We start from the raw sequence: 27,307 nt of genomic DNA, 5'->3' as shown, positions 1-27,307 counted from the left end.
AAGGACATTAGTGAGCCTGATTTTTTTTATATGACAATCGACAATGGTTTCATGGTCATCATTAGACTTTTAATTCCAGATTTTAACTGAATTCAAATTTCACAGACAAGTCAAACAACAACCTGACATAGTCATATTTACAGAATTGCACCATAATAGACAATGTGCCAGGTACCACCATCACCATCATTGGGTATGTCCTGTCCCACTGGCAGGACAGGCCCAGTAGAGGTGGTGGCAGAGTGATATACTGGCAGAAGGGAGTTGCCCTGGGAGTCCTCAACATTGATTCCAGACCCCATGAAGTCTCATGGCATCAGGTCAAACACGGGAAAGGAAACTTCCTGCTGATTACCACATAGCCCTCTCAGTTGATGAATCAGTACTCCTCCATGATGAACTCCATTTGGAGGAAGCACTAAGGGAGGCAAGGATGCAGAATGTACTCTGGGCGGGGGAATTCAATGTCCATCGCCAAGAGGGGCTCGGAAGCACCACTACTGACCGAGGTGGTCAAGTCATAAAGGACATAGCTGCTAGACTGTGTTTGCTGCAGATGGTGAGGGAACCAACAAGAGGAAAAAACATACATGACTTCATCCTCACCAATCTGCCTGCCACAAAAGCATTTGTCCATTAGAGTATCGGTAGGACTGACCACCCTACAGTCCCTGTGGAGACGAAGTCCCATCTTCACATTGAGGATACTCTCCATTGTGTGGTTTGGCACTACCACCGTGCTGAATGGGACAGATTTTGAACAGATCAAGCAACTCAAGACTGGGCATCCATGAGGTGCTGTGGGCCATCAGCAGAATTGTGCTCAACCACTCGATCATTATCACCAAGCCAGTTCAATGAAGAGTGCAGGATAGCATGCCAGTAGCAGCACCAGGCATAACTAACAATGAGGTGTCAACCTGGTGAAACAACAACACAAGGCTACATGCATGCCAAACAGCATCAGCAGCAAGTGATAGATAGAGCTAAGTGATTCCACAACCAATGGATTAGATCTAAGTTCTGCAGTCCTGCCACATTCAGTCGTGAATGGTGATGGTCAATTAAACAACCCACTGGAGGAGGAGGCTCCACAAATATCCCCATCATCAATGATGGAGGAGCCCAGCATGTCAGTGCACAAGATAAGGCTGAAGCACTTGCTACAATCTTCAGCCATGAAATGCCAGGTGGATGATCCACGTCGGCCTCCTCCAGAGGTCCCCAGCATTGCAGATGGCAGTCTTCAGCCAATTCGATTTGCTCCATGTGATATCAAGAAATGGCTGAAGGCACTGGATACTGCAAAGGCATGAAAATATTCCGGCAATAGTACTGAAGACTTGTATTCCAGAACTTGCCGCACCCCTAGCCAAGCTGTTCCAGTACAGTTACAACACAGGCGTCTACCCAGAAATGTGGAAAATTGCCCAGGTATGTCTCATACACAAAAAAAAGGACAAATCCAACCCGGCCAATTGCCACCCATCAGTCTACTCTCGATCATCAGTAAAATGATGGAAGGGGTCATTAACATTGCTATCAAGCAGCACGTACTTAGCAATAACTTGCTCACCGACACTCAGTTTGGGTTCCGCCAGGGCCACTCAGCCCCTGACCTCATTACAGCCTTGGTTCAAATATGGACAAAAGAGCTGAACTCCCGAGATGAGGTGAGAGTGACTGCCCTTGACATCAAGGCCACATTTGACTGAGTGTTGCATCAAGGAGCCCTAGCAAAACTGGAGTCAATGAGAATCGGGGGGAAAAAGCTCCATTGGTTTGAATCAGACCTAGTACAAAGGAAGATGGTTGTGGTTGTTGGAGGTCAGTCATCTCAGCTGCAGGACATCACTGCAGGAGTTCCTCAGGGTGGTGTCCTAGGCCCAACCATCTTCAGTTGCTTCATCAACTGACCTTCCCTCCATCATAAGGTCAGAAGTAAGGATTTTTGCTGATGATTGCACAATGTTCAGTATCAGTTGTGACTCCTCAGATACTGAAGCAGTCCATGTCCAAATGCAGCAAGACCTGGACAACATCCTAGCTTGGGCTGATAAATGGCAAGTAACATTCAGGCCACACAAGTGCCAGGCAATGACCACCTCTAACAAGAGAGAACCTAACCATCGCCCCTTGACATCCAATGGCATTGCCATCACTGAATCCTCCACTACCAACATCCTGTAGGTTACCATTGACCAGAAACTGAACTGGACTAACCATATAAATATTGTGGCTACAAGAGCAGGTCAAAGGCTAGGAATACTGTGGCGAGTAACTCACCTCCTAACTCCCCAAAGCCTGTCCACAATCTACAAAGCACACAAGTTAGGAGTGTGATGGAATACTCTCCACTTGCCTGGGTGAGTGCAGCTCCAACAACATTCAAGCTTGACAGTATCCAGGACAAGCACCTGGATGGTGCTAGATTGGCACCCCATCCACAAACATTCATCCTCCACCACCGATATAGATGGTATGCACTGCTGCTACTGTGCAAGGTGCAGTGCTGAAACTCATCAAGGTTCCTTAGACAGCACCTTCCAAACCCATGACCACTACCATCTAGAAGGACAAGGGCAGCAGACAGATGGGAACATCACCACCTGCAAGTTCCCCTCCAAGCCACTCACCATCTTGACTTGGAACTATATCGCCACTCCTTCACCGTCGCTGAGTCAAAATCCTGGACTCCCTCCCTAACAGCACTATGGGTATCCTATACCACAAAGACTGCAGCGGTTCAAGGCGGCAGCTCAGTACCACCTTCTCAAGGGCAATTAGGGATGGGCAACAAATGCTGGCCTAGTCAGCCCATATCCCTTGAATGAATAAATACAAGAAAGGAAGGCACTGAGGGTGGAAATGATATTCGAAGGCCTAAGCGTTTCCATTACAACGAGGCGGAACACTTTCGTGCAGATTGCTGGAAATTGCACAGGAATTCCACAGATCTTCCTGGGGTATGTAAGGGCGATTCAGGAAAAGAAGCCCCAATTGAAAATACACCAGATCAAGTTGTAGTGTTAACTACAGCTGTGAAACTAAGTGTGAACACTGTTGTGAGTTCAGGAGAGGCAAATAGGATACATGAGAGTCATGAAGATTTCTTATCGAGAGGAAAAGTAACCCTTTATCCCTCAAATGAGGCATCTAAACCTATAATTATATGAAGAGATCCGGGAGCCATTCAAACACACTTACTGGGGAAAGGCATAACTTTTCCCCCAGAAAGCACATCAAAAGCCAAAATTTTAATAAATGGTATCGGCGGGGAGTATATACCAGTACCTTTGTACTGGGTGCACTTGGGATGTGACCTAATGTCTGGGACAGAGACTGTAGGGATTATCCGTAAGTTACCCGTACATGGAGTTGACTTACTCATGGGAAATGATTTAGCCGGAGCAAGGCTAGTAGTTTCTCCCATAACTACGGAAAGCTCGAGTCAAGCTAAAGAGACCAAGCAGTTACAGGAAAAGGTTCCAGGAGTTTTTCATTTGTGTACGATGACCCGAGCAATGGCTAAGCAAAGTCCATCATTGGAAATCAAAGTGATATCACAGGCAGACATTTGGTTAGTTGAAACATTCTTTAGACACTTAGATAATCCAAAAGAGTTGTTAAGTTGAATCTTCTCTAGTTGACGCTTAGCAAACCAATCAGAGTTAAGTAAGATAGCACAATCGGCCCAACTTGAAACTGAAGCTGAGGAAGTTTCAGAAAGGGTGTTAGCAGACTGTGTGGGACCGTTACCAGAGACAAAAGCAGGACACCAGTATATCCTTACTATTATGGAAATGACAATGTGATTTCCAGAGGCCATCCCTTTAAGAACAATTACAGCTGAAGTAGTGGTAGAGAAGTTAATCCAATTTTTTTTTTACTCGATATTGATTACCAATAGGGATCCAGTCAGGTCAAGGTTCCAATTTTGTGTGTAAAATTTTTCAAAACATAATGAGTAGCTTGGGTATAAAATAGTTAAAATCCACAACATATCATCCACAGACACAGGGAGCTTTAGAGAGGTACCATCAAACTTGCAAAACAGTGATTAAAGCATATTGTCATGAATATCCCAATGATTGGAACAAAGGACTGGACTTTCTTTCAATTGCTACCCGAGATTCACTGAATGAATCTGCCAGTTTTAGTCCTTTTGAATTAATTTATGGACATGAGATATGAGGTCCTCTGAAATTAATCAAAGAAATGTTTTTGGGACAGAAGGACAAATCTTCTATGTTAGATTATGTGCCCATGTTCCAGGAACGGCTCACCAGAGATTGCAAGGTGGTTCAAGAACATCTTAAATTTTCTTAAAGATGAAGGAATGGGTAGATAAGCAAGCTGTGACCTGAACGTCACAACCAGGGAATGAAATACTAGTGTTATTGCCTTTACAGGGGAAAACTCTGAAAGCACGGTTCAGTGGTCCATACAAGGTAATTAAGAGGGTTGGTAAAGTAAGTTATTTGATAGACAACCTAGATCCCAGGAAAAGGAATAGGCTGTGTCATATCAAAATGTTAAAACAATAGCATCGTAGGGAGGAGGATAAGAAGGAGCAGGTATGTCAGGTTGTAAGCACAATGGGGGACAAAAGAGACAGCGAGTGAGAGGTGGAAGGAGACTTAGATAGTTCACGAATTGAACCTCCTATTATCTGGCTAGCTAACACTGAAATATTAGGACAGATAGACACCATATTTTCATACTTAGAGGGAGAACAAGATGATGATCAGGTGAGATTACTTGCAGAATTTAAAGGAATCTGTAGGGATAAACTAGGGTGTACAACTTTAGCCAAGCATGGTATGGATGTAAGGGAATCTTCTCCAATAAAACAACATCCTTATCATTTAAGTTCAGAGAAACAAGCTCAAGTGAAAGCAGAAATTCAATATATGTTAGAAAATCACCTAATTGAATCTAGTCAAAGCAGCTGGAGTTCTCCAATAGTGTTAGTGCTTAAAGCTAATGGGACAACCAGATTCTGCATAGTGAATAGAAAGGTTAATGCAGTAACAAAAACTGATTCCTACCCAAACCCTAGTTTAGAAGATTGTATTGACAGAGTTGGCAGTGCCATATTCCTTACTAGGATAGATTTCTTGAAAGGATACTGGTAAGTACCTTTAATGTTGTGAGCTAAGGAGATAATGGCTTTCCTCATGCTGAATGGGTTACACCAATGCCATTTGGGCTAAAAAAAATACTCCAGCCACTTTCCAAAGACTAATGAATCAAGTTGCAACTAGTGTTTCTAACTCTGTACTTTGCTTGGATGATGTATTGATTTACAGCAACACTTGGGAAAGATCATTTAAAACAATTGGAAGCCCTTTTTAAGCAATACAGTTGGTAGATCGAGTATTAACCATTGACAAGAGAGAGTTTGTGAAAGTGAGAGTAACTTAACTAGGGTACATCATAGTGCTGGGGCAAGTCTCGCCAAGAACAGTGAAAGTAGAGGCTTTGATGGAATTCCCTGTCACTAAAACTAAACAGGGAAATCATGAGATTTTTAGGGATGTGTGGCTCTGATCATAAATTTGTGCCAAACTTCAGCACAATAGCAGCTCCACTAGCAGATTTATTGCAAAAGAAAGTAAAGGTGGTAGGGTCAAGAGAGTGACAGGCAGTTTTTGAGAAGCTGAAGGCGATCCTAACTAATGAACCGGTGTTAACCACCCCCAATTTCACTAAACCCTTCAAGGTGGCAATTGATGCTAGTGACTTTGGGATGGGTGTGGTCTTATTGCAAAATGGTGAATCGGGAATAGAGAAGCCAGTGGGTACTTCTCTAAAAAATTAAATCTGCATCAAAAGAGATACTCTTTGGTGGAAAAGGAAACCCTGGAATTGTTACTGGCTCTGAAACATTTTGAGGTATATATTCGTCATGGCTGTAAAGAAAAACTAGTATATATTGACCATAATCCCTCAGCCTTGGTGAAAAAATTGAAGACTCAGAATGACAGACTGTTCTGATGGAGGTTCCTAATACAGCCTTCTAACTTAAAGATCGTTCATATTGCTGGAAAGGATAATATAATTGCTGACGCATTACCAATAAGTTAATTTTTGTAGATTGATTTGGAAATCAAGAAGATCAGAGAAAACTGCACAGACTCTGTGTAAGGAATGAATGGCTGAGTGACTGCATGTTTGAATTTTGTTTTATATATTGTGTATGTCTTTTCCTGTACACTTTGTGATGAAACGCATTTGGAAATGGTGTTTCATTTCTTAAGGGTGGAGGCATGTTAGAATCATATCTTTCAGGAAAATATTTTCATTTAAAATATGGAAAGACATTGCATATCTGGACACTTGAAAACTGACCTGGATTTTCAAGTTCACCTTGGACTGTCAACAATCATGCCTTTTCTAGGGGCCCACATGATATTTTCAGCTAACTGATCAGCATGGCACTAGATGGGGGAGAGCTGTTTACTTGTTTGCACTGCAATTATTTTAATTGCTGGAATAAACTAGTTTAAGGACAAAGGCTAGAGATTTACTGGAAATCGCATGACAGAAACGAGCTTTAAGTTTTGAACTTGGTTTTTTGTGAACTCAGCTGGAAATGAACTGAGAAAGTGAAGCTGCCCAACTTGCATTCTCCTTGCCTTGCCTGAAATAGAGTGGTTATCTAGTTCTGTCGAAGGGTCATGAGGACTCGAAACGTCAACTCTTTTCTTCTCCGCCGATGCTGCCAGACCTGCTAAGTTTTTCCAGGTAATTCTGTTTTTGTTGTGGTTATCAGTATCCAGCTAGGAATCCTCATCTCCGTGGAACTTGTCTGTCTTTGGGAACCTGAGAGGCAGAGACAAGGAAGACTGAACCAGCTCTATTTTCCTCCATGCTGAAGCTTTGTTGGTGAGAACCTCCAGGCATCAACTTGGATTAGCGATCTGTCTTCACATGAGGGAGCATCAGGTCAAAAGTTTTTTCTTCAGCTGCCCATCTCCGCAGAGACTCTACTTGTTTGTCATTTGTGTGTGTGTGCACACATGTGCATGTATGTATGTGCGTACGTGCTGGGGAATTTTAAAGGGATAGATAGTTACACTTCCAGATTACAATAGTGTGTTAACCAGTTCTTAAAATTTCTTTTTAAAAACAAAGTGTATGTTATAATAAATCAGTTTATTGAAAGAAGCTTGGTTAAAGTCTCTTTTATTTTGGAACTAACAGTAGTGAAGGTAAATCTTTGGCCATTTTGGGGAAGGAATTAAACTTTTAAACTAATGGTACAACCTGTGGAATTAGTGGCGCTAGATAAATTGTGCACTGCTTCCATTCCGGTCGTAACAAATTGAATGTTGAAACTGCCTAGAATCAAACAACCAATGTTATGATGAATATAGACAATTAAAATTAATTATGGAACTAAGTATGAAACTAAGGCATAACTAACTGAAGTTACCTTACATTTATCAATAAGAAATTAAGGGTTACATTACAGAACATTAGTATATTAATTATGAAACACTCAACTGAAGAACCGGTCATAACAGGTTACAGTGTGTGCAACTATTGATCTCTGACACTGAACTCTTGTGATTCAGTCAGTGACTCATTCACAACCAGCACTGGACACAGGCACAGAATTTTGAAGACAAGCATGCACTTCAATCTAGGCAACACTAGTACCTGGAAACTCCATGCCTCAAGCAGGAGAGGGTGGAGTGAGAATCAAGTGAACATAAAGGATTCTTTGAAGGAAGAGATATACCGAATAACTTACAAACATTTTTATGATATTGCACTGTCTGACACTCCCTTGCTGATCAAAGGTTTGAGAGGCAGAAAAAAATTACCAGGGATTGAAAATAATTGATGGAAGGAGAAACAGAACTAAAGTTTCAGGCAGATGCTATCTGACCTGCTGAGTATTTTCAGCATTATGTATTTTTTAAATTTCAGATATATCGCATCCACAACATTTTGCTTTTGCATCAAAATGATCTCCTTTATTTCGCATTGGAAACAGTAAGAATCCAAACACAATCAAAAATCGAGGTCAGGAATTGTGGAAAAGAATCTTTCTCCACCTGATAAAAGCCAGCTATCTAAACCTCTTCTCTAGCTTTCTACTATGTTACAAAATGCGAGTCAAGCATAAGATTCGTTACAATAATTGCTAAAATAGTAGTGTACGTATTAAAAAGGAACAATGTCCCTGGTTATGATTCATATTATTAAAAGCATGTGGTGTCTCAAATGCATCATAAGCAACTACAAAGTGCAGGTTTCATCCCTTACTAAGAACCACTCTAAATCTGTACACGAATATTTTAGGAATTATTGTAACTAGTCTCATGCCTCATTCACTTTTTTAAACATATCGGAAGGCTATAAAAGTAGTTTATACATGGGATGTTCTTAATTGGGTTGACAGATTCCTTTAGATAATACTTCACCTCCATTTGATTGTGATGGATCCCAAAACAATCAACTGCTGTTAGTTACCAGACCGGGATGGGAGGAGTGTGCAGTTTATCTAGCCTGACTACTCTACAGGTCACACCATTAGTTTAAAGGTTTAATTCGCTCCCCAAAATGGCCAAAGATTTACCTTCGCTACTGTTAGACCCAGAATAAAAGAGACTTTAACCAGGCTTCTTTCAGTAAAATGATTTTATTATAACACAAAACTAATTAAAAACAAGTTGCAAGAACTGGTTAACATACTATTGTAATCTAGAGGTGTAACTTTTAAAATTCCCCAGCGCACGCGCACACACACAAAGGACAAACAAGTAGTCTCTGTAGGAAAGGGCAGCTGAATAAAAAAATTTCCAATCTGGTACTCCCTTTTGTGATGACAGATTGCTCGTCCCAGTAGATGCCTGGAGGTTCTCACCAACTGAGCTTTGGCATGGAGGAAAATAGATCAGTCCTCTTTGTCTCACTGAGCAGAGGATTCCTAGCTGGATACTGATAACCGTCTACTTCAGGCAAGGCAAGGAGAGTGCAAGCTGGGCAATTTCACTTTCTCAGTGAGGTAACCCTTAATTTCTTATCAACAACTTTTGCTACAAGTTACTGCACCCACTTTTACACCCTGTGAAGTAGTTTACCAACTGTACAATATTAAATTGGAGACTTTTTTCCAACTTAGGACTTTTTGAAATTCTGTAGAGAAGACCATGTGAGATCAGATTTCAAAACCTATTACAAATCCACACTTCACATGGTCTACCCAGGATGGCAGCAGCTGGGGCATCAGTGTAAAGAGAATGGTAAGTAATTCAATAAATTTTTCAGGGCATTTATGCCAGGCAAACGGAGGCAGTTAAAATTGACCTTGCTGTGTCCGAGAGTAACTCAGATGTATACCTATAATCTGTGCACTCTTTTATTGATGATACCCAAACCAAAGACAAAAGGCTGTGCTGCCATCATTCCAAATTTATTGAACAGTTCTTTGACAGGGCATGAGACAACCAATTTATAGACAATCTATGCAAATTCCATTACAACCTTAAATGTGGCAATGACAATGTTAATCCAAAGAAGGCATTGCATTCTCTCCTTGGAGAGAAGAAGGCTGAGAAATTTTATAAGTTCAAAATCTTGGGGAGGCTGGACAGAGTAGATAGGGAGAAGCTGTTCCTGATCGTAAGAGGGTCAAGAATGAGAGGACACAGATTTAAAGTGATTTGCAAAAGAAGCAAATGTGAAGTGAGAAAAAACTTTTTCACACAGGTAGACGTTTGGGTCCAGAATGCACTGCCAGGAAATGTGGTGGAGGCAGGTTCAACTGAGGCATGAGGGTGTTAGATGTTTACTTGATTAGAAACAATGTGCAGGGGTACGGGGAAAAGGCAGGGTAACAGCACCAGGTAATAATGCTCATTTGGAGAGCCAGTGCATTCACGGTGGGCCGAATGGTTTCTTTCTGTACCATTAAAATTCTGTGATTCTGTAAGCAATGTCTATCTATTACATAACTACGGCAGCCTGCGGGAAGTCATTATAAAAGAACTGTCCTTGTTTTAAAAAAAAGTCATTAAATATTAGATGATCAGTTAGGCCGCCCTGGAAAAGGGCAATTTTGCAATTTTGTCAGGCTTCTTTAATTTTTAGTTCTCGGTAAAGCAGCAAAATCTCATCACAAACAAACCTTTAAGAACGTTAACAATTCACTGTGGTTAATGAAACGTTTGAAAACAAAACATAAAACAATGAATGTAGCTGTTCAAATCAAAACAAAGCAGCCATATGCATCCCTCGCTTGCAGGAAAATTAGTATCGCAGGGTATGGTGATCAATACGGAATACAAAACAAATTTGTTAAACTCTTCGGTGATCGCACATTTCTCAACGTTTCAGTTGATCCTGAATTCATTACTCGAGTTTTGCTCTCAATGCTAATATTAACAGCACCGTTGTTTTTAAAAAAAAGATTGAAATTGAATAACCTGGGAATAAATCTTGACAATTAACAGATACAAACAATGATATGGTGAAATACGATAAGGGCGAAGAGGAAATTCGCTGTTCTCTGGTTGTGGCAAGCACTCAATTCTAACTTGACAGCTCTACACCTTGCCCAACATAACGCTTGCATTGCAAATACTTTTTGCTTCCAGGTATTATAATAATCATCATGCCCGCATGAGGCCTGGAACATTCCCAGATTCCCAGCCGGCCTCGGAAGGGCTCGTCAGCCCCAGGCTGCTGACTCACCGGGAGCAAAACTCACCGAGACACTGGGGCTGGAGGAGGCGCTCGGGGTCGGAGAACGCTGCACCGTCACCAGGGCCATAAGGAGGGCAATCAAAAGGAGCGAAGTAGCTCAGCAGGTGAATGCGGGAGAGGCTCAGGCCGGAGGCGGGGCTGGATGATGCCCGGATTCTGCAGACCGTTAGAAACGTACGGCTCGCGCGCGGGAGGCGAACGCGAGAGTAGGCGCGCGACCAAGTAGAGGATCGCGAGCGTGTGAGTGAAGATGGTGGCGGCGGCGGTGGGGCGAAAAGGGGGAGGGGCGGGAAGAATATTTATTATGGCGGAGGTAATGTTTTCGCCCGTTAGTGTGATTGCCCCTGAACAATATATCTCAAAAACTAAAGTAACGATTTCTACGAAATTTCATACACAGATAGGGTATTGGCCTAAGTAAGAACCGAATAGCTTTTGGCGAAGATCCGATTCTGGATTTTTTTTTATAAGGCCCCTTAACATCGGGAGATAGAGCAAATTGATTTTTTTTTCTTTCAATGTTGTGGGTTGCTTTATTTAGAATGTTGCGGATTTCCTGAATTGCTGTCAAAATGTGAGCAGAGTGTTCAGAGCAGGTTGTTGGATGTAGATTGGCCTGAAGTCTCCATGGTGAGATGGCATCTATTAATAACTTTATTTCTTTTTTTCAGCTTTGTAGTTACAGAGCATCAACTAGGCAGGGAAAAACCTCAGGAAGAGCTGCATAATTGTAATAAAATTGAGAGGCGAAGGTACGCAATTTTGAGTGCCCTCTTGTCTTCTACTCTGCATTCTTTATGTCATTCATTCTTTCACCATCCCGGAAGCTGACAGGCATTTAACAAAAACAAAAACAGAATTACCTGGAAAAACTCAGCAGGTCTGGTAGCATCGGCGGAGAAGAAAAGAGGCATTTAACAATGTTGTTGTGGGACTGTCTGTTTTGAGGTGTACAAAACATCCACAGAGAGAGCAGACTGTCAGTTTTCCTTTGGTTCTTGTGCCTTTACACTGTACCAAGGCCAATCAAGATTTCTGTTGTTCCAAACAGATAAATGTTTCAAGTAGTTGGATGTTCGATCATGCCCAGAAATCCCTATGCACTACATGCAAAATCTCAGCTAAATCATTGCAGGAAGCATTGACTGAATGTTAGATCCTTCTCTATAGAATGGGAGGGTCATCTGGGTTATTTTTTACAGCTAATTTCACAGCGACTTTGCAAGTCAATAAGTTCACGAACCCAAGCAGAGTGAAGGAAGTCAAATTTGTATCACACCACTCTGGCTAATTAAATAGATAATACTAGAATTTCACCTGATTTTCATATTGAATTGACATCTAACCTAAATTTAAAAGTGAAAAAAAGAACTTGTATTTATATTGCATCTTTCATGACTTCAAGAATATCCCAGAGTGCTTTACAGCCAAGTAAGTACTATTCTAGTCGCTATTGTAATGTAAAAAAAATACAGCAGCTAATTTGCACACCAACAATGTGATAATCCCCAGATAATCTGTGTTTGTAATGTTGATACAGGGATAAATACTGGCCATGACTCCAGCAAAAACTTCCTGTTGTCCTTTTGAAATAATGCTATGGGATCTTTTACATTCACCTAAGAGGATGGTCAGTGCCTCATTTGAAAGATGGCATTTCTGATAGTATACCAATTCCTCAGTACTGCACTGAGGTGTCAGTCTAGATTTTTCAAGGATCTGGAGTGGAATTTGAACCCACAACTTTAGATATAAGAGTGCTATGATCTGCACCATGGCTAACACCATGTAAAACAGCCAGAACCAGCCACGTTCTTGGCATCAGCAGCAGATTTACTGTGAAACGCACTATGCCATGGCACCGGCCCCAAAATACAGGACAAATCTGACACATTTTTGAAATATCCCCTGTCCAATACAATGTGAACAATTATTGTGTATCCTTCTCTAATTTGTAAACTTTGTTGTTCTGGAATGTGGGGTCATCTACTGACCGGAAGTGAGAACTGTAACAGATGACTCAAATTCACATTTACTGTCAGTGCTACAGAAACAGGATAATGTGTGTTGTGAGCAAATAATTTCTGTCTATAAAGCCTATTAAATTATTTCACATTTTATAGTGAAAAATAAGAAGAATTGAGAAATAATAAATAATTTACTTTACACATTGGAAAGTTGTAAATTTGCCACATTACCTTTTATTATCCATTAGGCGGCATTTCTGTCTTGATTTCTCAGGATAGTCTTTACTTGAAATAAACCAAACACACATACCAATAAAATAGGGAAAACATGTAAAGCGGAAAGGGGTGAAATACAGAAATAATAAAATGAAATTAAAATATAAGTGTAAAATGCAGGGCTGATGTCTCCATGACACTCAGAGGCGTCCCCCCCAGGCAATAGCTGCTCACCCCCACCCCTGACTCTGACACCACTGCTGTAGAGGGTGATCCCTCTTATCGTAAACTGGCCACCTGTCCCCCGCTCATTGTAGAAAAAAAGCCCCGCCCTTTCAGAGCTTCTAAACATGGAAGCACCCTCTCTTTCTCCCTGCAGCTTCAGCAGCGGCCACCTCTGATTGGGCTGTCAGCTGTGAGAGGTCTTCTTCATGGACAGTGGTCCTGGGGGCAGCCTCTTCATTGCCCCTGCCAGTAAAATCACAAATGTTGTCCACTGGGTGGGCTTAGGACCAGCTTTCGGTCCTTATTAATAGTAATGGATTTCGGTGGTTTGAAACAGTCAAATTTTTAGTGCTGATGGGCTCTATTTCTAACAATGTGAATATTTATTTCATTGATGAGAGATATGGAGCTGTTTAACGTCTTGTACAGCTAGAACTGACAGTGCATGCAATAAATCAGGTCCAGCTTTGTAGGAAATCTATGATCAGAATTGCAGCTTCATAGTTAAAAGATAAACGGGCTGAATATTCAGGGTTAATCTTCCTCATAACTGAACTCAGAATGTGATAAATAAGCAAAGTCTTGCTGATGCTGGAAATCTGACATAAAAACAGAAGGTGTTGGAAATACTCAGCATACCTGGCAGGATTTGTGGAGAGAGAAAAACAGAGCCATCATTTTGGTCAATGATGACCCTTCTTCAGAACATTTGATATTGGTTTTAACAATGCTGTTTTCAGTTCTCGATGACTGAGTTCTGCATTGAAGTCATTCTAAAGCTGGGGTCCGCAAACCCCTGGGGGTGCAAAAAAACTTTCCAGAGGTCTGAAAAATAAATTTTTGACTGGGCGAGAGGGGAACGCAAGACAGGGAGAGAAGAAAACAAAAAAAAAAGGATATGCTGCCTGCTTTGTATAAATTACCGGTAGTTAGTGTTAGTCCTGCAAGAGAAGCTGACAAGATGCACATCTGAAGCTTCTGAATACTTGCCCTTCTTCACGCTGATGAACGCCTTAGCTGCCATATTTTCAGTGGTGAGTCTCACTGTTACTTTACGGAGAGGAAGTGGGAAACCAGCTATTGTTGGATTAATACAAGGGTGTATTCAATTTGGAATCATACAGCGAGTAAGTGTCATTATGATGCTGTCTGACCTGCTGAGTGTTCTAACATTTTCTGTTTATCTTCATCCCTTGTTGGCTTGATTCTAGTAATGTAGGAAAACCTGTCAGTTTGATTTATACTTTTATTGCAACATGCTGGAAGATATCATGTAAATTCCTTGCATGATTAAATAAGGCTGAGAAGCTGGGCTGGATTTTTATACATCTGTAAAATATGCAAGAGAAAGTCTAAATTTTAAAAATGGGGGGAAGATAAGAGAGAATGTTCTTTCTCTTGACTGGGTCCCAAGGGGGCAGGGGCCCCAAAAATGAAGCTACATACAGGGCCGCACTAACTCTTAACTACCACTGCGTGACATTGCAAACAGGTTAGTTAATAATTCACACAGCTATTACTATCTTGCATGAGAAAGGTCAAAGACTATATTCCGATCACAGGAAACTGAGATCAGACTTCAGCTGTAACATATTATACAAAGCACACAAACCATCTTTATTTGTTTTGTTTCAGTTATTAGACGATCAACACAAAAAAATGCGCGTTGCAGTAATTGGGGCTGGCGTGATTGGTTTGTCTACAGCTCAATGCATCATTAATCGTTTTCACTCCATAGTCAAACCATTGACTATTGTAGTTTACGCAGATAAGTTTACACCGCATACTACAAGCGATGGAGCTGCTGGATTGTGGCAACCGTATGTGCGTGATCGAGAGAACTTGGAGGAAGTGTAAGAAAAAAACTTTTTAAAACTAAAAATAAAAATGTGCCACATTACATAAGAAATAGAAATGATGGAAGACTCATGTAATAGTTTCACCTTGTTTTTTAGTAGTTACTAATTTTCCTTTATTTTTCTTTTACTTTCTTCTATTTATTTATCTCTCTTCCTGAAGATGTTGGCTGTTGCTAGGATTTAGTTCCATTGGTGCCAGAAATCTAAATCTTCTGGCTGGACATTATTATTGGGTGAATATAATCAATGGCTGGTTATTTGAACATGACGAGCATTACAACCAGGTCTAATTCTATCCTCCCCTTTCTAACAGGCATTTCTGGATGGTGATCAGGAGCAGGAATCTTAGCTACTTGCTTGGGTCCACTGAGCTCAAAAGGACGGTGGGATTTTCCAGTCCTGCCCACCACAGGACCAGACATTCCAGCCCGAAGTCAACGGACCTTTCAGCTGGTCTGTCAAATATTCCATCCCACCCACAACAAATCCTGTGGCGGGTGGGACTGGAAAATCCCGCTATAGAATCTCTAATTGTACCCCTGGCTCAGACTGGCTAATGAAGCATAGACCTAAAATCAAGCCTGTGATTTTGTTTGAGTTTGTTGTTCAGCAACACATCAGTCAACCAGGATGGGAGCTCCATCCTTTTGGGTTGATGTCACTATTTTCTTTTTGAGAGAACTAGCAGGCAATGTGTTCTCAGAAAAGCAAGATTGACCTCAAAAGTGCCGTAATGAGAGAGTTATTGTAGTAAATGGATGAGTTTCAGTGACCTCATGGTCTTATATTATGATTCTGCTTCCAATTTGGCCTGGCTCCGCGTGGGGTGTTCACTGAAGCATCTCTAGTCTCTCCTGTGTGTGCACAGTCAAATTTAAATAAGGAAAATCGGAAGTGTAAACTTATGTCCCACACAGTGTAGTGGATTTTTGCGTTAATGTGCTGGGACACTGCAGCATTCCATTTTATGGGTGGTGAATCCCTTTTGACAAATGCAGTAATAGTTTAGCACTCTACATAATAAGTGTAGCTGAATAGAATTGGGCGTGAATTTTACAGTCCCCCCATTGGCGTTTTTGAAGATGGTGGGCACATAAATTGAAGTGCGTAACCAAATTGCTACCTTCCTGCCCATCCCTGACCCCCATATTATGGGGAGTGGGTTGGCATCAGGCAGCCTGCCCTCCCTTAGGCCTATTGAGGTCCTTAAGTGGACAATTAACTGCCACTTTCATTTCACCTGTGTTGGGAGTCCCCTGTGCCCTTTGGGGGTACCAAACTTGTACCCTCCCTTTGTCCTTCCTGCCGGTCTAACCCCACCCCCCCTCACTGGGGCTCCCAATTATACCCGCCCAAAATCCTTGGACTTACCCAAGTCTGGTATCCATCTTCTCTTCATCTTGGGAACTGCCTGTAGTCCCAACAATGGCCTCTACTCTCTTCTGGTACTGCTGGTAATACAGAGCTGCTGGCCGATGACATTGCCTTGTTGCTCTCTAGGGCTGAACTATCTGGCTCTGAGGGTTGGAAATCCCTATCTGATCCTATTAAGGCCAGCCCAGCCAGATTTCTGCTCAGCAAGGACGGGATGACCAACTATCCTAGATTTTCTGTAACTGTCCTGTATTTCGGCTTTGCATCCCAAGTTCTGAGCTAGGCCTTCCTGGGACATGTTTTGTTCCAAATTTTTTCCCATCACTGCAGACTTTGATTCTGTGCATGCATCGGCCATGGCTAGTTGGTGTTCAGATCAGGGTTTTCCTGCCTCCCACTCCCAGCTCCCATGGTCTTCACCCGCTACCACTGTCTCGCCAGCACAATCCCCCTCCAGCTCCTTGGTCCTGCCAGAACGCACCCCCCCCACCAAACGTTGGATCCCACAACAAAAACAGAATTACCTGGAAAAACTCAGCAGGTCTGGCAGCATCGGCGGAGAAGAAAAGAGTTGACGTTTCGAGTCCTCATGACCCTTCGACAGAACTTGAGTTCGAGTCCAAGAAAGAGTTGAAATATAAGCTGGTTTAAGGTGTGTGTGTGGGGGGCGGAGAGATAGAGAGACAGAGAGGTGGAGGGGGGGGGTGTGGTTGTAGGGACAAACAAGCAGTGATAGAAGCAGATCATCAAAAGATGTCAACGACAATAGTACAATAGAACACATAGGTGTTAAAGTTAAAGTTGGTGATATCTAAACGAATGTGCTAATTAAGAATGGATGGTAGGGCACTCAAGGTATAGCTCTAGTGGGTTTTTTTTTTATATATAATGGAAATAGGTGGGAAAAGGAAAATCTTTATAATTTATTGGAAAAAAAAGGAAGGGGGAAACAGAAAGGGGGTGGGGATGGGGGAGGGAGCTCACGACCTAAAGTTGTTGAATTCAATATTCAGTCCGGAAGGCTGTAAAGTCCCTAGTCGGAAGATGAGGTGTTGTTCCTCCAGTTTGCGTTGGGCTTCACTGGAACAATGCAGCAAGCCAAGGACAGACATGTGGGCAAGAGAGCAGGGTGGAGTGTTAAAATGGCAAGCGACAGGGAGGTTTGGGTCATTCTTGCGGACAGACCGCAGGTGTTCTGCAAAGCGGTCGCCCAGTTTACGTTTGGTCTCTCCAATGTAGAGGAGACCACATTGGGAGCAACGAATGCAGTAGGCTAAGTTGGGGGAAATGCAAGTGAAATGCTGCTTCACTTGAAAGGAGTGTTTGGGTCCTTGGACGGTGAGGAGAGAGGAAGTGAAGGGGCAGGTGTGAAGCAGCATTTCACTTGCATTTCCCCCAACTTAGTCTACTGCATTCGTTGCTCCCAATGTGGTCTCCTCTACATTGGAGAGACCAAACGTAAACTGGGCGACCGCTTTGCAGAACACCTGCGGTCTGTCCTCAAGAATGACCCAAACCTCCCTGTCGCTTGCCATTTTAACACTCCACCCTGCTCTCTTGCCCACATGTCTGTCCTTGGCTTGCTGCATTGTTCCAGTGAGGCCCAACGCAAACTGGAGGAACAACACCTCATCTTCCGACTAGGGACTTTACAGCCCTCTGGACTGAATATTGAATTCAACAACTTTAGGTCGTGAGCTCCCTCCCCCATCCCCACCCCCTTTCTGTTTCCCCCTTCCTTTTTTTCCAATAAATTATAAAGATTTTCCTTTTCCCACCTATTTCCATTATATTAAAAAAAACCCCCACTAGAGCTATACCTTGAGTGCCCTACCATCCATTCTTAATTAGCACATTCGTTTAGATAATATCACCAACTTTAACTTTAACACCTATGTGTTCTATTGTACTATTGTCGTTGACATCTTTTGATGATCTGCTTCTATCACTGCTTGTTTGTCCCTACAACCACACCCCCCCCCCTCCACCTCTCTGTCTCTCTATCTCTCCGCCCCCCACACACACACCTTAAACCAGCTTATATTTCAACTCTTTCTTGGACTCGAACTCAAGTTCTGTCGAAGGGTCATGAGGACTCGAAACGTCAACTCTTTTCTTCTCCGCCGATGCTGCCAGACCTGCTGAGTTTTTCCAGGTAATTCTGTTTTTGTTTTGGATTTCCAGCATCCGCAGTTTTTTTGTTTTAATCTCTGTGTTGGATCCCACAATCTGCCAGCAACCCCCATGCCTCCCCGCACTCCCATGGTCTCGCCATCACACACACACACACACACACACCCGCCCCCCCCCCCACCACACCTCCAGCCGGCCACGGTCCGTCTGCCCCCTTGCCCCACCCAGCCTCCCCCCGGGAGCAGGTATTCCACCCCTTTGTAAAATCCAATCTCTGATCTTTATCCCTGTGTGTTAAAGGTTGCTCTGATCCGTGGTAGCTTCAATAACGATGTGTACAATAATAATAGCTTTAATATTTACTTGTTTTTTTCCTTTTATGCCAATGGAATTTTCTGTAGTGACTAAATACTTGTGGCATTGTTTGAGTGCAATCATGGATTGTGTCATATTTCCCAATGTTTTAACTGCAGCAAATGGAACAAGGAAACATTTGATTACCTTCTGAGATATGTGAATTCACCTGATGCCAATGAAATGGGTTTGTTTTTACAGTCTGGGTATAACCTCTTCAAGGAACGAGTGCCGGTAAGCGTTTGTCCCAAATATGAAGATGTTTAATTAAAGTAACAGTCTTCTTATCTTGCACCTTCCTTAATAGGTCTGTAACTGTATTTTCCTCATGTATAGCCAAGGACTAGTGAACTTACGTTTGGATGGACAAATGTCTGTTCCTCGTATTTTACATGTGTAAGAGACTTAACTTTTTAATTTCAATGGTCCAGATTTTGCGATGGTGTTGATGATGAAACTATTTGTGTTCGCTGTCATTACACCTCTGAAATAGACAGCAATTTCTTGAGTTTGCACCTGTGCAGTTGAACCCAGAAATTCAAAAGTTATTTTCATAGACTCTGTGATTCTGAAGTACTCCCATACAAGTCACTGAACTGATGAGAACTTGACCTTTTACGCTATTACACTGAAATAACCCTTGAAAAAGTTACACCTTATTGACAAGGTGTAAGTCTGTTTTTAATGGTACACTAAATTCATAATTACTTCTGAAAATCTTTTCTGGCCCCGAGAAACTAATTCTAGATTTGTGGGATGTCATATCTTTATGATAAAATTCACAGTTTTAAAGAGCTTGTTTATGATATTTTAGCTTTACTGAATCCCATGTATGTTCCTATCAATTATTTCACTTTATGTAAAATTTAATAAAAACAATAACAACATATATTTGTATAACATAATAAATGTCCCAAGGCGCATCACAGGAGCATTCTGAAACAAAACGTAAGAACATATAAGGAGATATTCAGACAGATGACCAAAGGATTGCTCAATGAGATAGGTTTTAAGGAGAGTCTGAAAGGTAGAAAGTGAAGGATAACCAGTGCACTTTACTCCTAGGTTTGATAGTAGAAAGTGAAAGTTAATCAGTGCCTTTTACTTCTTGGTTTGGTGTGAGAATTATTCAGTGTGATTGGCTGCTTATCTTGTTGTTGACATCACTGTTCCTGGACACCTGGAAATTCTCTTGATTTGGCATCACATTCACAGTAACATCAGGAAAGGTGAAATCCACCCTACAGAGATCGCTAGATTTTTGTAGACAGCTTCTTTCTGGTCACTGGTGAATGAATGTCATTGCCTCACTACTGACCGCAAAATCCAGGGCATCATGGTGTAATTTGTTTGCTCATTGTGAATTGCCCAACACGTTCGACATTGGAAGAAAGACAGCAATGCTCCAACTCAATCTTTTTAGGAAGGGCTTCTGTTATTTCCAGCTTAATTTTCATCATAGGAATTAGGAGCAGGAATAGGCCACTCAGCCCCTTGATAAGATATTTAATAAGATAATGGCTGATCTGAATGTAACCTCAACTCAACATTCCTGCCTACCCCCGATCAGTCGTTTTTCTTTTTGAGAAGCTCAGATGGTACTGCTAACTGTTTTACATTACTCATTATCATGAGCTGCTTAAGTGTTTGATACAGAGTGTACATTCTTACTCTGCCAAAATATTCTCACGGCGATTTCATTGTTTCCCAGTTTTCTTACCATATTTTCACAGGATAAGACACATGAGGTTAATCAGTGATTTATAGGAAAAACACTCAGTTGATGCTGCATTATCCAATTGCCTCTCCAATGTTAAGATATGAATTAACCAAATTTTCCCAGCTAAATGCCAGCAAAACTGAAGCTGCCCATTTGATGACCCCTTTCATCAGCTTTGGCTTTGACGTAATCATCAGCCGCCCACTCCCACCTCCTTTGGCTCAGTCTGGTGGTGGAGAACCTCGATGTACTGTTTGACCTTGAGCTGAGCTTCCTCAATCACCCGCTTCTGCCCCAACTTTTCCTCTACTGGTGATGAAACCCTAGCCTGTGTCTTTATCACCTAGAGTCTCAACTTCTCTAATGCTACACCTGCATTAGAGGCCTCCACCTCCCACGACTCACAATTCTATTGGGGGTACACCAGAGATGCTTTGGGGAAGCACGGCAATTGCCCAGAAGTGAAAACTTCTCCTGAGCGATTGCTTTGCAATAGGAACCATCTGAAAATGTGATTTAAATTGTAAACTTTGGATGGTTCCGACTGGGTTATACCAATAGATACCCAGAAAAGGATAGAAGGATTAAGACCACTTCTAACTTCTGGGTAACTATTGTACAGACCCAGGCTGACCCCCACAGAACTCCCTCTATTCCCTCAACCCTCCAAGGGCTCCCCCTACCTCCCCCCAACTAACACCCCATGGGATTCCCCCACCCCCACAGGGCTCTTCTGCCCCCTCTCCCCACTGCCAGGCCCAACCTTCACCTCCAGGCTAGACCTGACTTGACCCAACCTGAGCCCCGACGCCTGACCTATGACCCCCGACCTCCAATCACCCCTCTGACCACTGACACCCCCCGACCTTTCCACCCCCAACACCCCCCAGCGGCCTCCGATCCCTCGATCTCCAGGTCCCTGCCCCGACTTCCGATTCCCCCGCCCCCCCAAGTCCCATCACTTACTTTAGATACTTACCTTCTCCTTGACCTGTCAAAGGCCTTTAAACTTCAAAGGACCTTTAAATTTACCTGGTTTACGGCATCTAGTGCCATAAAAAAGGGACGTGGCCTCCTTCCCTTCGACTCTGTTGCACTTCGACGCTAGACCCCAAGGATGCACTCCATTGCCTGGATTTCACCCTGCCTGAGTTGGAAGGTTGTGCGAGAGAGGCTGGGAAAAAATTCAGGTAAGAAATTGGGCACGGAGTGACAATTCGACCGATGCTGATTGCCACTCTGAGAAACTTTAGGCCCCTTGTCTTCTTCTAGCATAACCTGCTCTAGGTATCCAGCATATTGATTTCAAGATCCTCAACCTCAATTTGTTGTGATGCAACAGATGATGTGTGCCAGGCAGATCAAATCCATGAGGGAACCTTGATCGTGCTATCATTATGGTTTTGCAATTTGTATTTATTTCGAGATGCATGCACTGAATTCAGAAGTAACAATTCCACCCAGACTTTAGAGATTTAAAAAAAACTAAAATTAAAATATTTATTAACGAAAGAAAAGATTTCAAGCACATACATAGAACTACAAATTACTACTATAATAACTCCTAAAATTCCTAATTAACCTGACTCCCAGTTACACCCCCTTGAAGGCAACAATACAAAAATAGATTTTTTTAGATTTTAAACAGATCCATCAAATTAACACAATACCCTGGACAGTGGAATTCAAAATGGCTTTTTCCAGCTCCAGTTTTTGTAGACAGCAGGTTTATGCACAAATTCTGGAGGCTTCGCACACTTCTGTTAGATCTTACAACGCGTTCCCCCGAAACATAGCCTCATTCTCCTTTGTATATATTTCTTTCTTTCTTAATATGTAAATTCTATTGTTTCATAAGTCTTTAAAACTATATTTCCCATATAACATAAAAACTTCACAATAAACCGGAAAAATATTATGAAAATTATTACACTTTCATCATCAGAGCTTCAACCATCATAATCTATTTGTTTTTCCAGTCATGCATACCACCCTCTGCTCCTCAAACACTAGTCTACTCCCTTTTACACTGTGCTCCTCTTAACACTAGCTTATTGTTCCTCATGTGTTCAAAACCCTTCTCTTTGACAGTGCCTTTGCCTCTCCCTCCAAGTTTTTCCACTTTCTCTCCATTTAGTTTCTACTGAATGTCCATTGTTTTTCTCTACCTTGCAAAGTGCTTTGAGATCCCTCCTTGTATGTGAGAAACACTAAATGAGCACAGATTCTTGTTGTTGAAAGTCTTGTTGGTGATCTAGTAGGATTGTGATCCAGAGGGCAGGAGCATAGTGACTGAAGGATCTAGTCACTCAGGGTTCATGTCATTCACAGATGGCAGAACTAAAGAACAAAGAGTGAAGGTATGAGACACAAATAAACAAAAGACTAAGACCACTAAACACTGCACAATTCAAAACCAGTATAAGGAAAATTCCTTGTGGAGACTCTAATAAAAGTCAGCACAAATATTTTACTGGTTGATCCTCCAGCCTGCATTACAGGACCTGTAAGGAACATAGGAACAGGAGGAGACAATTTGGCCCTTTGAGCCTGTTTAGCCATTCAGTTAGATCAAGGATGATCTGTACTTCTGCCCCATTTGCTCACCTTAACTCCCTACTCTTTGATACCTTTCCCTTACTTAAATTTAAAAATAAGTTACCTAGCATCTACAGCCTTTTGGGGAGCAAATTTCAGATTTCCACTGCCTTTTGTATGAAAAAGAGTTTTTCTTCATTTTGCTGCTAAATGTCCTAGGTCTGTTAAACCCTTGTGTTCTATATTCCTCGACCAGAGGAAATAATTTCTGTGATTTTATGATCAGGTGAGGAGGGGTGGAATGACTCTCCTCTTTTCCAATTCTCATTGGACCACAAGAGTTTTTTTTTAAAAGGGATATGCTGGCCAATTCAGTGAGTGTTTAACTGCTAAGGTGATATGACAATAAAAGACACATTGAAGTTTTCTTGAACTTTTTGAAAAAAAGGATAGTTTTTATTGTACTTAATCTGATCTAAGAAAAACAATAAAAACCTCTCCAACTTATACACACACACTCTCTCTCTCTCTCTCTCTCTCTCTCTCACACAAGCAAATAGATTACAGATTGGGAGGATAGAGTAAGCAATTTAAAGTCAATAAAGTTAGAGCTACATGGTTCTTGAAGGTTGATAATTGGTGACTTGGCTGGCTTTAGTCTGAACTTGGTGTTGAGGCGGTTCAAAGATGTAGACGGACGTTTTATCTGTTCTTCTGAAGGTAGCAGCTACACTGTTGAGTTCTTTTTAAAATCTCTGAGTGTGACACATGGAGAATCAAGCAACAGCAGACAGGATTCAAAACTTGCAAGTTGCCTGGGGAGAGAAAAAGACACACACAGGGATCTTGCTTCTTCAGCACCTCCTGTGCCTTTGGTCTGTAGAGAAAACAGGAGCTTAAACACACACAGTTAGCTGGCTTGTCACATGACCCTATCCAACTGCCCAGTGACCTAAATATAATCATGGCTAGTGTATTCCGGTTGTAACTTGATTGGATTATTGATGGGAATTTATCAGCCAGAGTCCTTTGTCTGAAGTGATTACGTCTAATGCTGATTCCCCACCTAGTTGACACTGGATGTCCTGCAAATGGGGATAGGGGATGTGGTTCATTCACATTCCCGTAACGTAATTGTCTTTGATGGGTTCTTCCAATCAATTAGGCTCCACTTAATGGTATTGGAATGTAGAAGGGATAGTGGTGCCTGTGTACAGCTATCGTTGTGATTTCAAATCCCTGGAATATGGCTTTAATCTTTCAAAAAATTCAATTAGCAATAAATTTATAAAGTAATTTCTTCATAAAGTGTGGTTTCATAACAATTTATCTTCTCGAATCTCATAATCATTTTAAATATTTCTATTTGATCATCCCTGAGCCGTATAAACTCAAGGAAATACAAGCCAAGTTTATGCAGCTTGTCCTCATTATTTAACCCATTAAGTCATAATATTATTCTGATGGATGGTTCCCTACTCCAAGACCAATATATCTTACCTGAAGTGCAATCCCAAAACTGAATGCTGTACCACAGATAGGGTCTGACCAAAGCTGAACCTTTACTTCCTGCTTACTTTGTATATTTATGTCCCTTTGTAACTTCCTATTTCCAGTCACTCAAATTACCGTGCCTTCTAACTTGGTGTCATCTGCAAACTTGAATATGCAACTCTCTATTTCTTCATCATTTTTATTTGGCAAAACACTGAGATCCCATTGCAGATCCCTGAGAACACCAAAGACTCCACTGAGAAGAAACCAACAAAGAGTTAAACAAGAAACTCAATGATGAGTTATTATGTGACTTGATACATTGTTAAACAAAGAGCTGAAGTGGATATTTGCATATTGCTATCAATGGCTTTGTAATCCTATTGACAGGGATGAGCAAAATGTCTCAATTCACAAAAGCAAAAATGAACTCAAGCAGGAGGATCACAGATCCAAATGCCAATTAATCTTCAATTCCAAGAAGCTACAAATGCAAAATCTTATTATTTGCAGTTTCCAAATGAGTCAATTTTGGTTACTGTGTTTGACTTGGAATAATGTCAAATGAACATAAATAGAATTATGATGGTTAAAGCATGCAACATTTATTGGGCTGAAATTTGCCGTCAGCGAGTAGGGGGCCTTTTATAGCCAAATGAGCTGTGCAGCCGCCGACCTGTCAATGGCCAATTAAGGCCATTGACAGGATCATTAAAACAGTTAAAGGACCTGCCCGTCCAACCTTAAGGTTGGCGGACAGGCCAGGAGCCCCAGTGGGGAATAGAAAAAACATGAAACCTCATCCACCGGCAAGATGAGGTTTCATGTAGGGATTTAAAAAGGTGAATAAAGTTTTAGTGAAATTTATTAACATGTCCCATCTCGTGTGACATTGTCACATAAGGGGGACATGTTAAGGATTTGTTTTTTCTATTTTTAATACAGCTGTCAGGTATCTCCCTGAGGCAGCACTTAGTCTCAGGGAGATGTGCGCTCTTTCGTGCGCATGCGCGAATGAACGCACTCTCACATTTGGGCAATGCCCCCCCCACCTGCACAAGAAGCGTGCCAGGCGTCACACTGGGCAGGCCTTAATTGGCCCACCCACTTAAAATGGCGGCGGGGCCCGCTTCTCCAGCGGGGATTGGCTCCCCGCCCGCTGGAAATCAGGTCGGGCCCGCCTGCTTGGTAGGCAGAAAATTCTGCCCATTGTGTCATTTATGCAGTGAGTGCAGTAAAGACATGATATGATTATCTCTTTCATCCCTATCTTTTATAGCCTCCATGATTCATAGTTAATATTCTCTGATATAGCATGTTATTGAGGAAAGGGAAAATTTTGCAAGAACTCTGCCCATTTACTCCTGACATTTCTATGTTTTTTTTAAAAAATGCACACTTACCAGCATTGATTGGTGATGTGATGATTTGGCTGTCGTAACTGACTATGTAAATTGTTGTAAAAGGGGCAACAAAAGAAAATCTGCCAAGAATATGTGCTTAGATTTTATGGTTGGTGTAATTAGTGAATCAGCACATCATGAGCTGAATTTTCCCCCCGTTGGCGGGGAGGTTAATGGGCAGACGCCTATGGGCTCACTTCCGATCAGCGCCCCCAATTGGAGGCATGCTGCCATTTTACGTGGGCGGGCCAATTAAGGCCCGCCCAGCGTGCCATCTGCACGGAAGCGAAGTGCTATGCGCTCCCTGTGCGGGCGGGGGGAAGCCCAAAATTGAGAGTGCGTACTTTCACGCATGCGCATGAAAGAGCGCACTCATCTCCCTGAGGCTAAGTGCTGCCTCAGGGAGATTGGCAATAAATATGAAAAAGACAAAAACAGAAAAATAAAGTTTCCCTTACATGTTCCCTCATGTGACAATGTCACATGAGTTGGAACATGTCCATAATTTTCACAAAACCTATATTTAAATTTTTTTAAAACCTACATGAAACCTCATCCCGCCCGTGGATGAGGTTTCATGTTTTTTTTTCCCACTGGGGCCCCTGGCCTGCCCGCCGACCTTAAGATTGGACGGGCAGGTCCTTTAATCACTTAACTGACCCTGTCAATGGCCTCAGTTGGCCATTGACAGGTCGGCGGGTGCGCAGCTGATTTTGCTGCACTTCCGCCTTCCTGAAAATTTAAATGGGGCACGGTGACGTCGGGAGTTCCCCCCGACCTCACCACGCATCATTTTACATGTCGGCGAGCGGGCCCTGCCCCCACCCACTGACTCGTAAAATTCTGCCCCATGAATTTATATGACATTCTTCTGTCTATTAATTTAATTGGCATTTAACAGTTTTGTTCAGTAAGTTAATACCTTTGCTAAAGAAGTGAACTGAGGAATTCAATATGAACCCATTAAGCATTCATGCATTAATAATGCTAACAGTGATTTCTTGGCTTTGATGTCTGCAAGTTGATATCACTGGCCAGCACATTGAGAAGAACTTTCTGTCCAAGTTATATCCTGAGAGATGAAAACTACATAATGTTGCATTACTATCAGGATTCAATCTATATATATTCTCAAATCACATCAAAAATTCTTTAGAAGCTGGTGGAAATTTTCAGTTATGATACTAATTTCTAAAAATATCATTTTCTTTTCCTGCACATGGATACTTTCTGATAGATGTGGCATTAACTACTACAGTCCACGCGACTTGATCTTTCCTAGCTATGAGCATCCGTCTGAGT

General features: G+C 41.9%; 2 protein-coding genes across 3 annotated transcripts in view; one reads left to right on the top strand and one right to left on the bottom strand.

Annotated features, from left to right (window-relative positions):
• The window catches only part of LOC121286281 (protein phosphatase Slingshot homolog 1-like), a 109,334-nt gene extending 98,533 nt beyond the window's left edge, over window positions 1–10,801 (bottom strand). Inside the window, exon 1 of the mRNA XM_041203328.1 lies at window positions 10,727–10,801. Within this exon, the coding sequence (XP_041059262.1) occupies window positions 10,727–10,789 (63 nt within the window). The 5' untranslated portion in view covers window positions 10,790–10,801. The remainder of the gene's footprint in view (window positions 1–10,726) is intronic.
• LOC121286280 (D-amino-acid oxidase-like) overlaps window positions 10,726–27,307 on the top strand; it is a 32,608-nt gene continuing 16,026 nt past the window's right edge. Inside the window, exons 1-4 of one of the 2 annotated variants that reach the window (XM_041203327.1) lie at window positions 10,726–10,826; window positions 11,394–11,474; window positions 14,766–14,983; window positions 18,970–19,084. In XM_041203327.1, coding sequence (XP_041059261.1) covers window positions 14,790–14,983; window positions 18,970–19,084 — 309 coding nt within the window. In that variant the 5' untranslated portion in view covers window positions 10,726–10,826; window positions 11,394–11,474; window positions 14,766–14,789. Of the gene's footprint in view, window positions 10,897–11,393; window positions 11,475–14,765; window positions 14,984–18,969; window positions 19,085–27,307 lie in introns of both variants that reach the window. The other variant, XM_041203326.1, reaches the window with a different exon arrangement.

The sequence above is a fragment of the Carcharodon carcharias genome, chromosome 13 (assembly GCF_017639515.1).
Source record: "Carcharodon carcharias isolate sCarCar2 chromosome 13, sCarCar2.pri, whole genome shotgun sequence".
Classification (NCBI taxonomy): Eukaryota; Metazoa; Chordata; class Chondrichthyes; order Lamniformes; family Lamnidae; genus Carcharodon; species Carcharodon carcharias.
The sequence above is the reverse complement of the archived record's forward strand: the minus strand, read 5'-3'. Positions and strand labels throughout refer to the sequence as shown.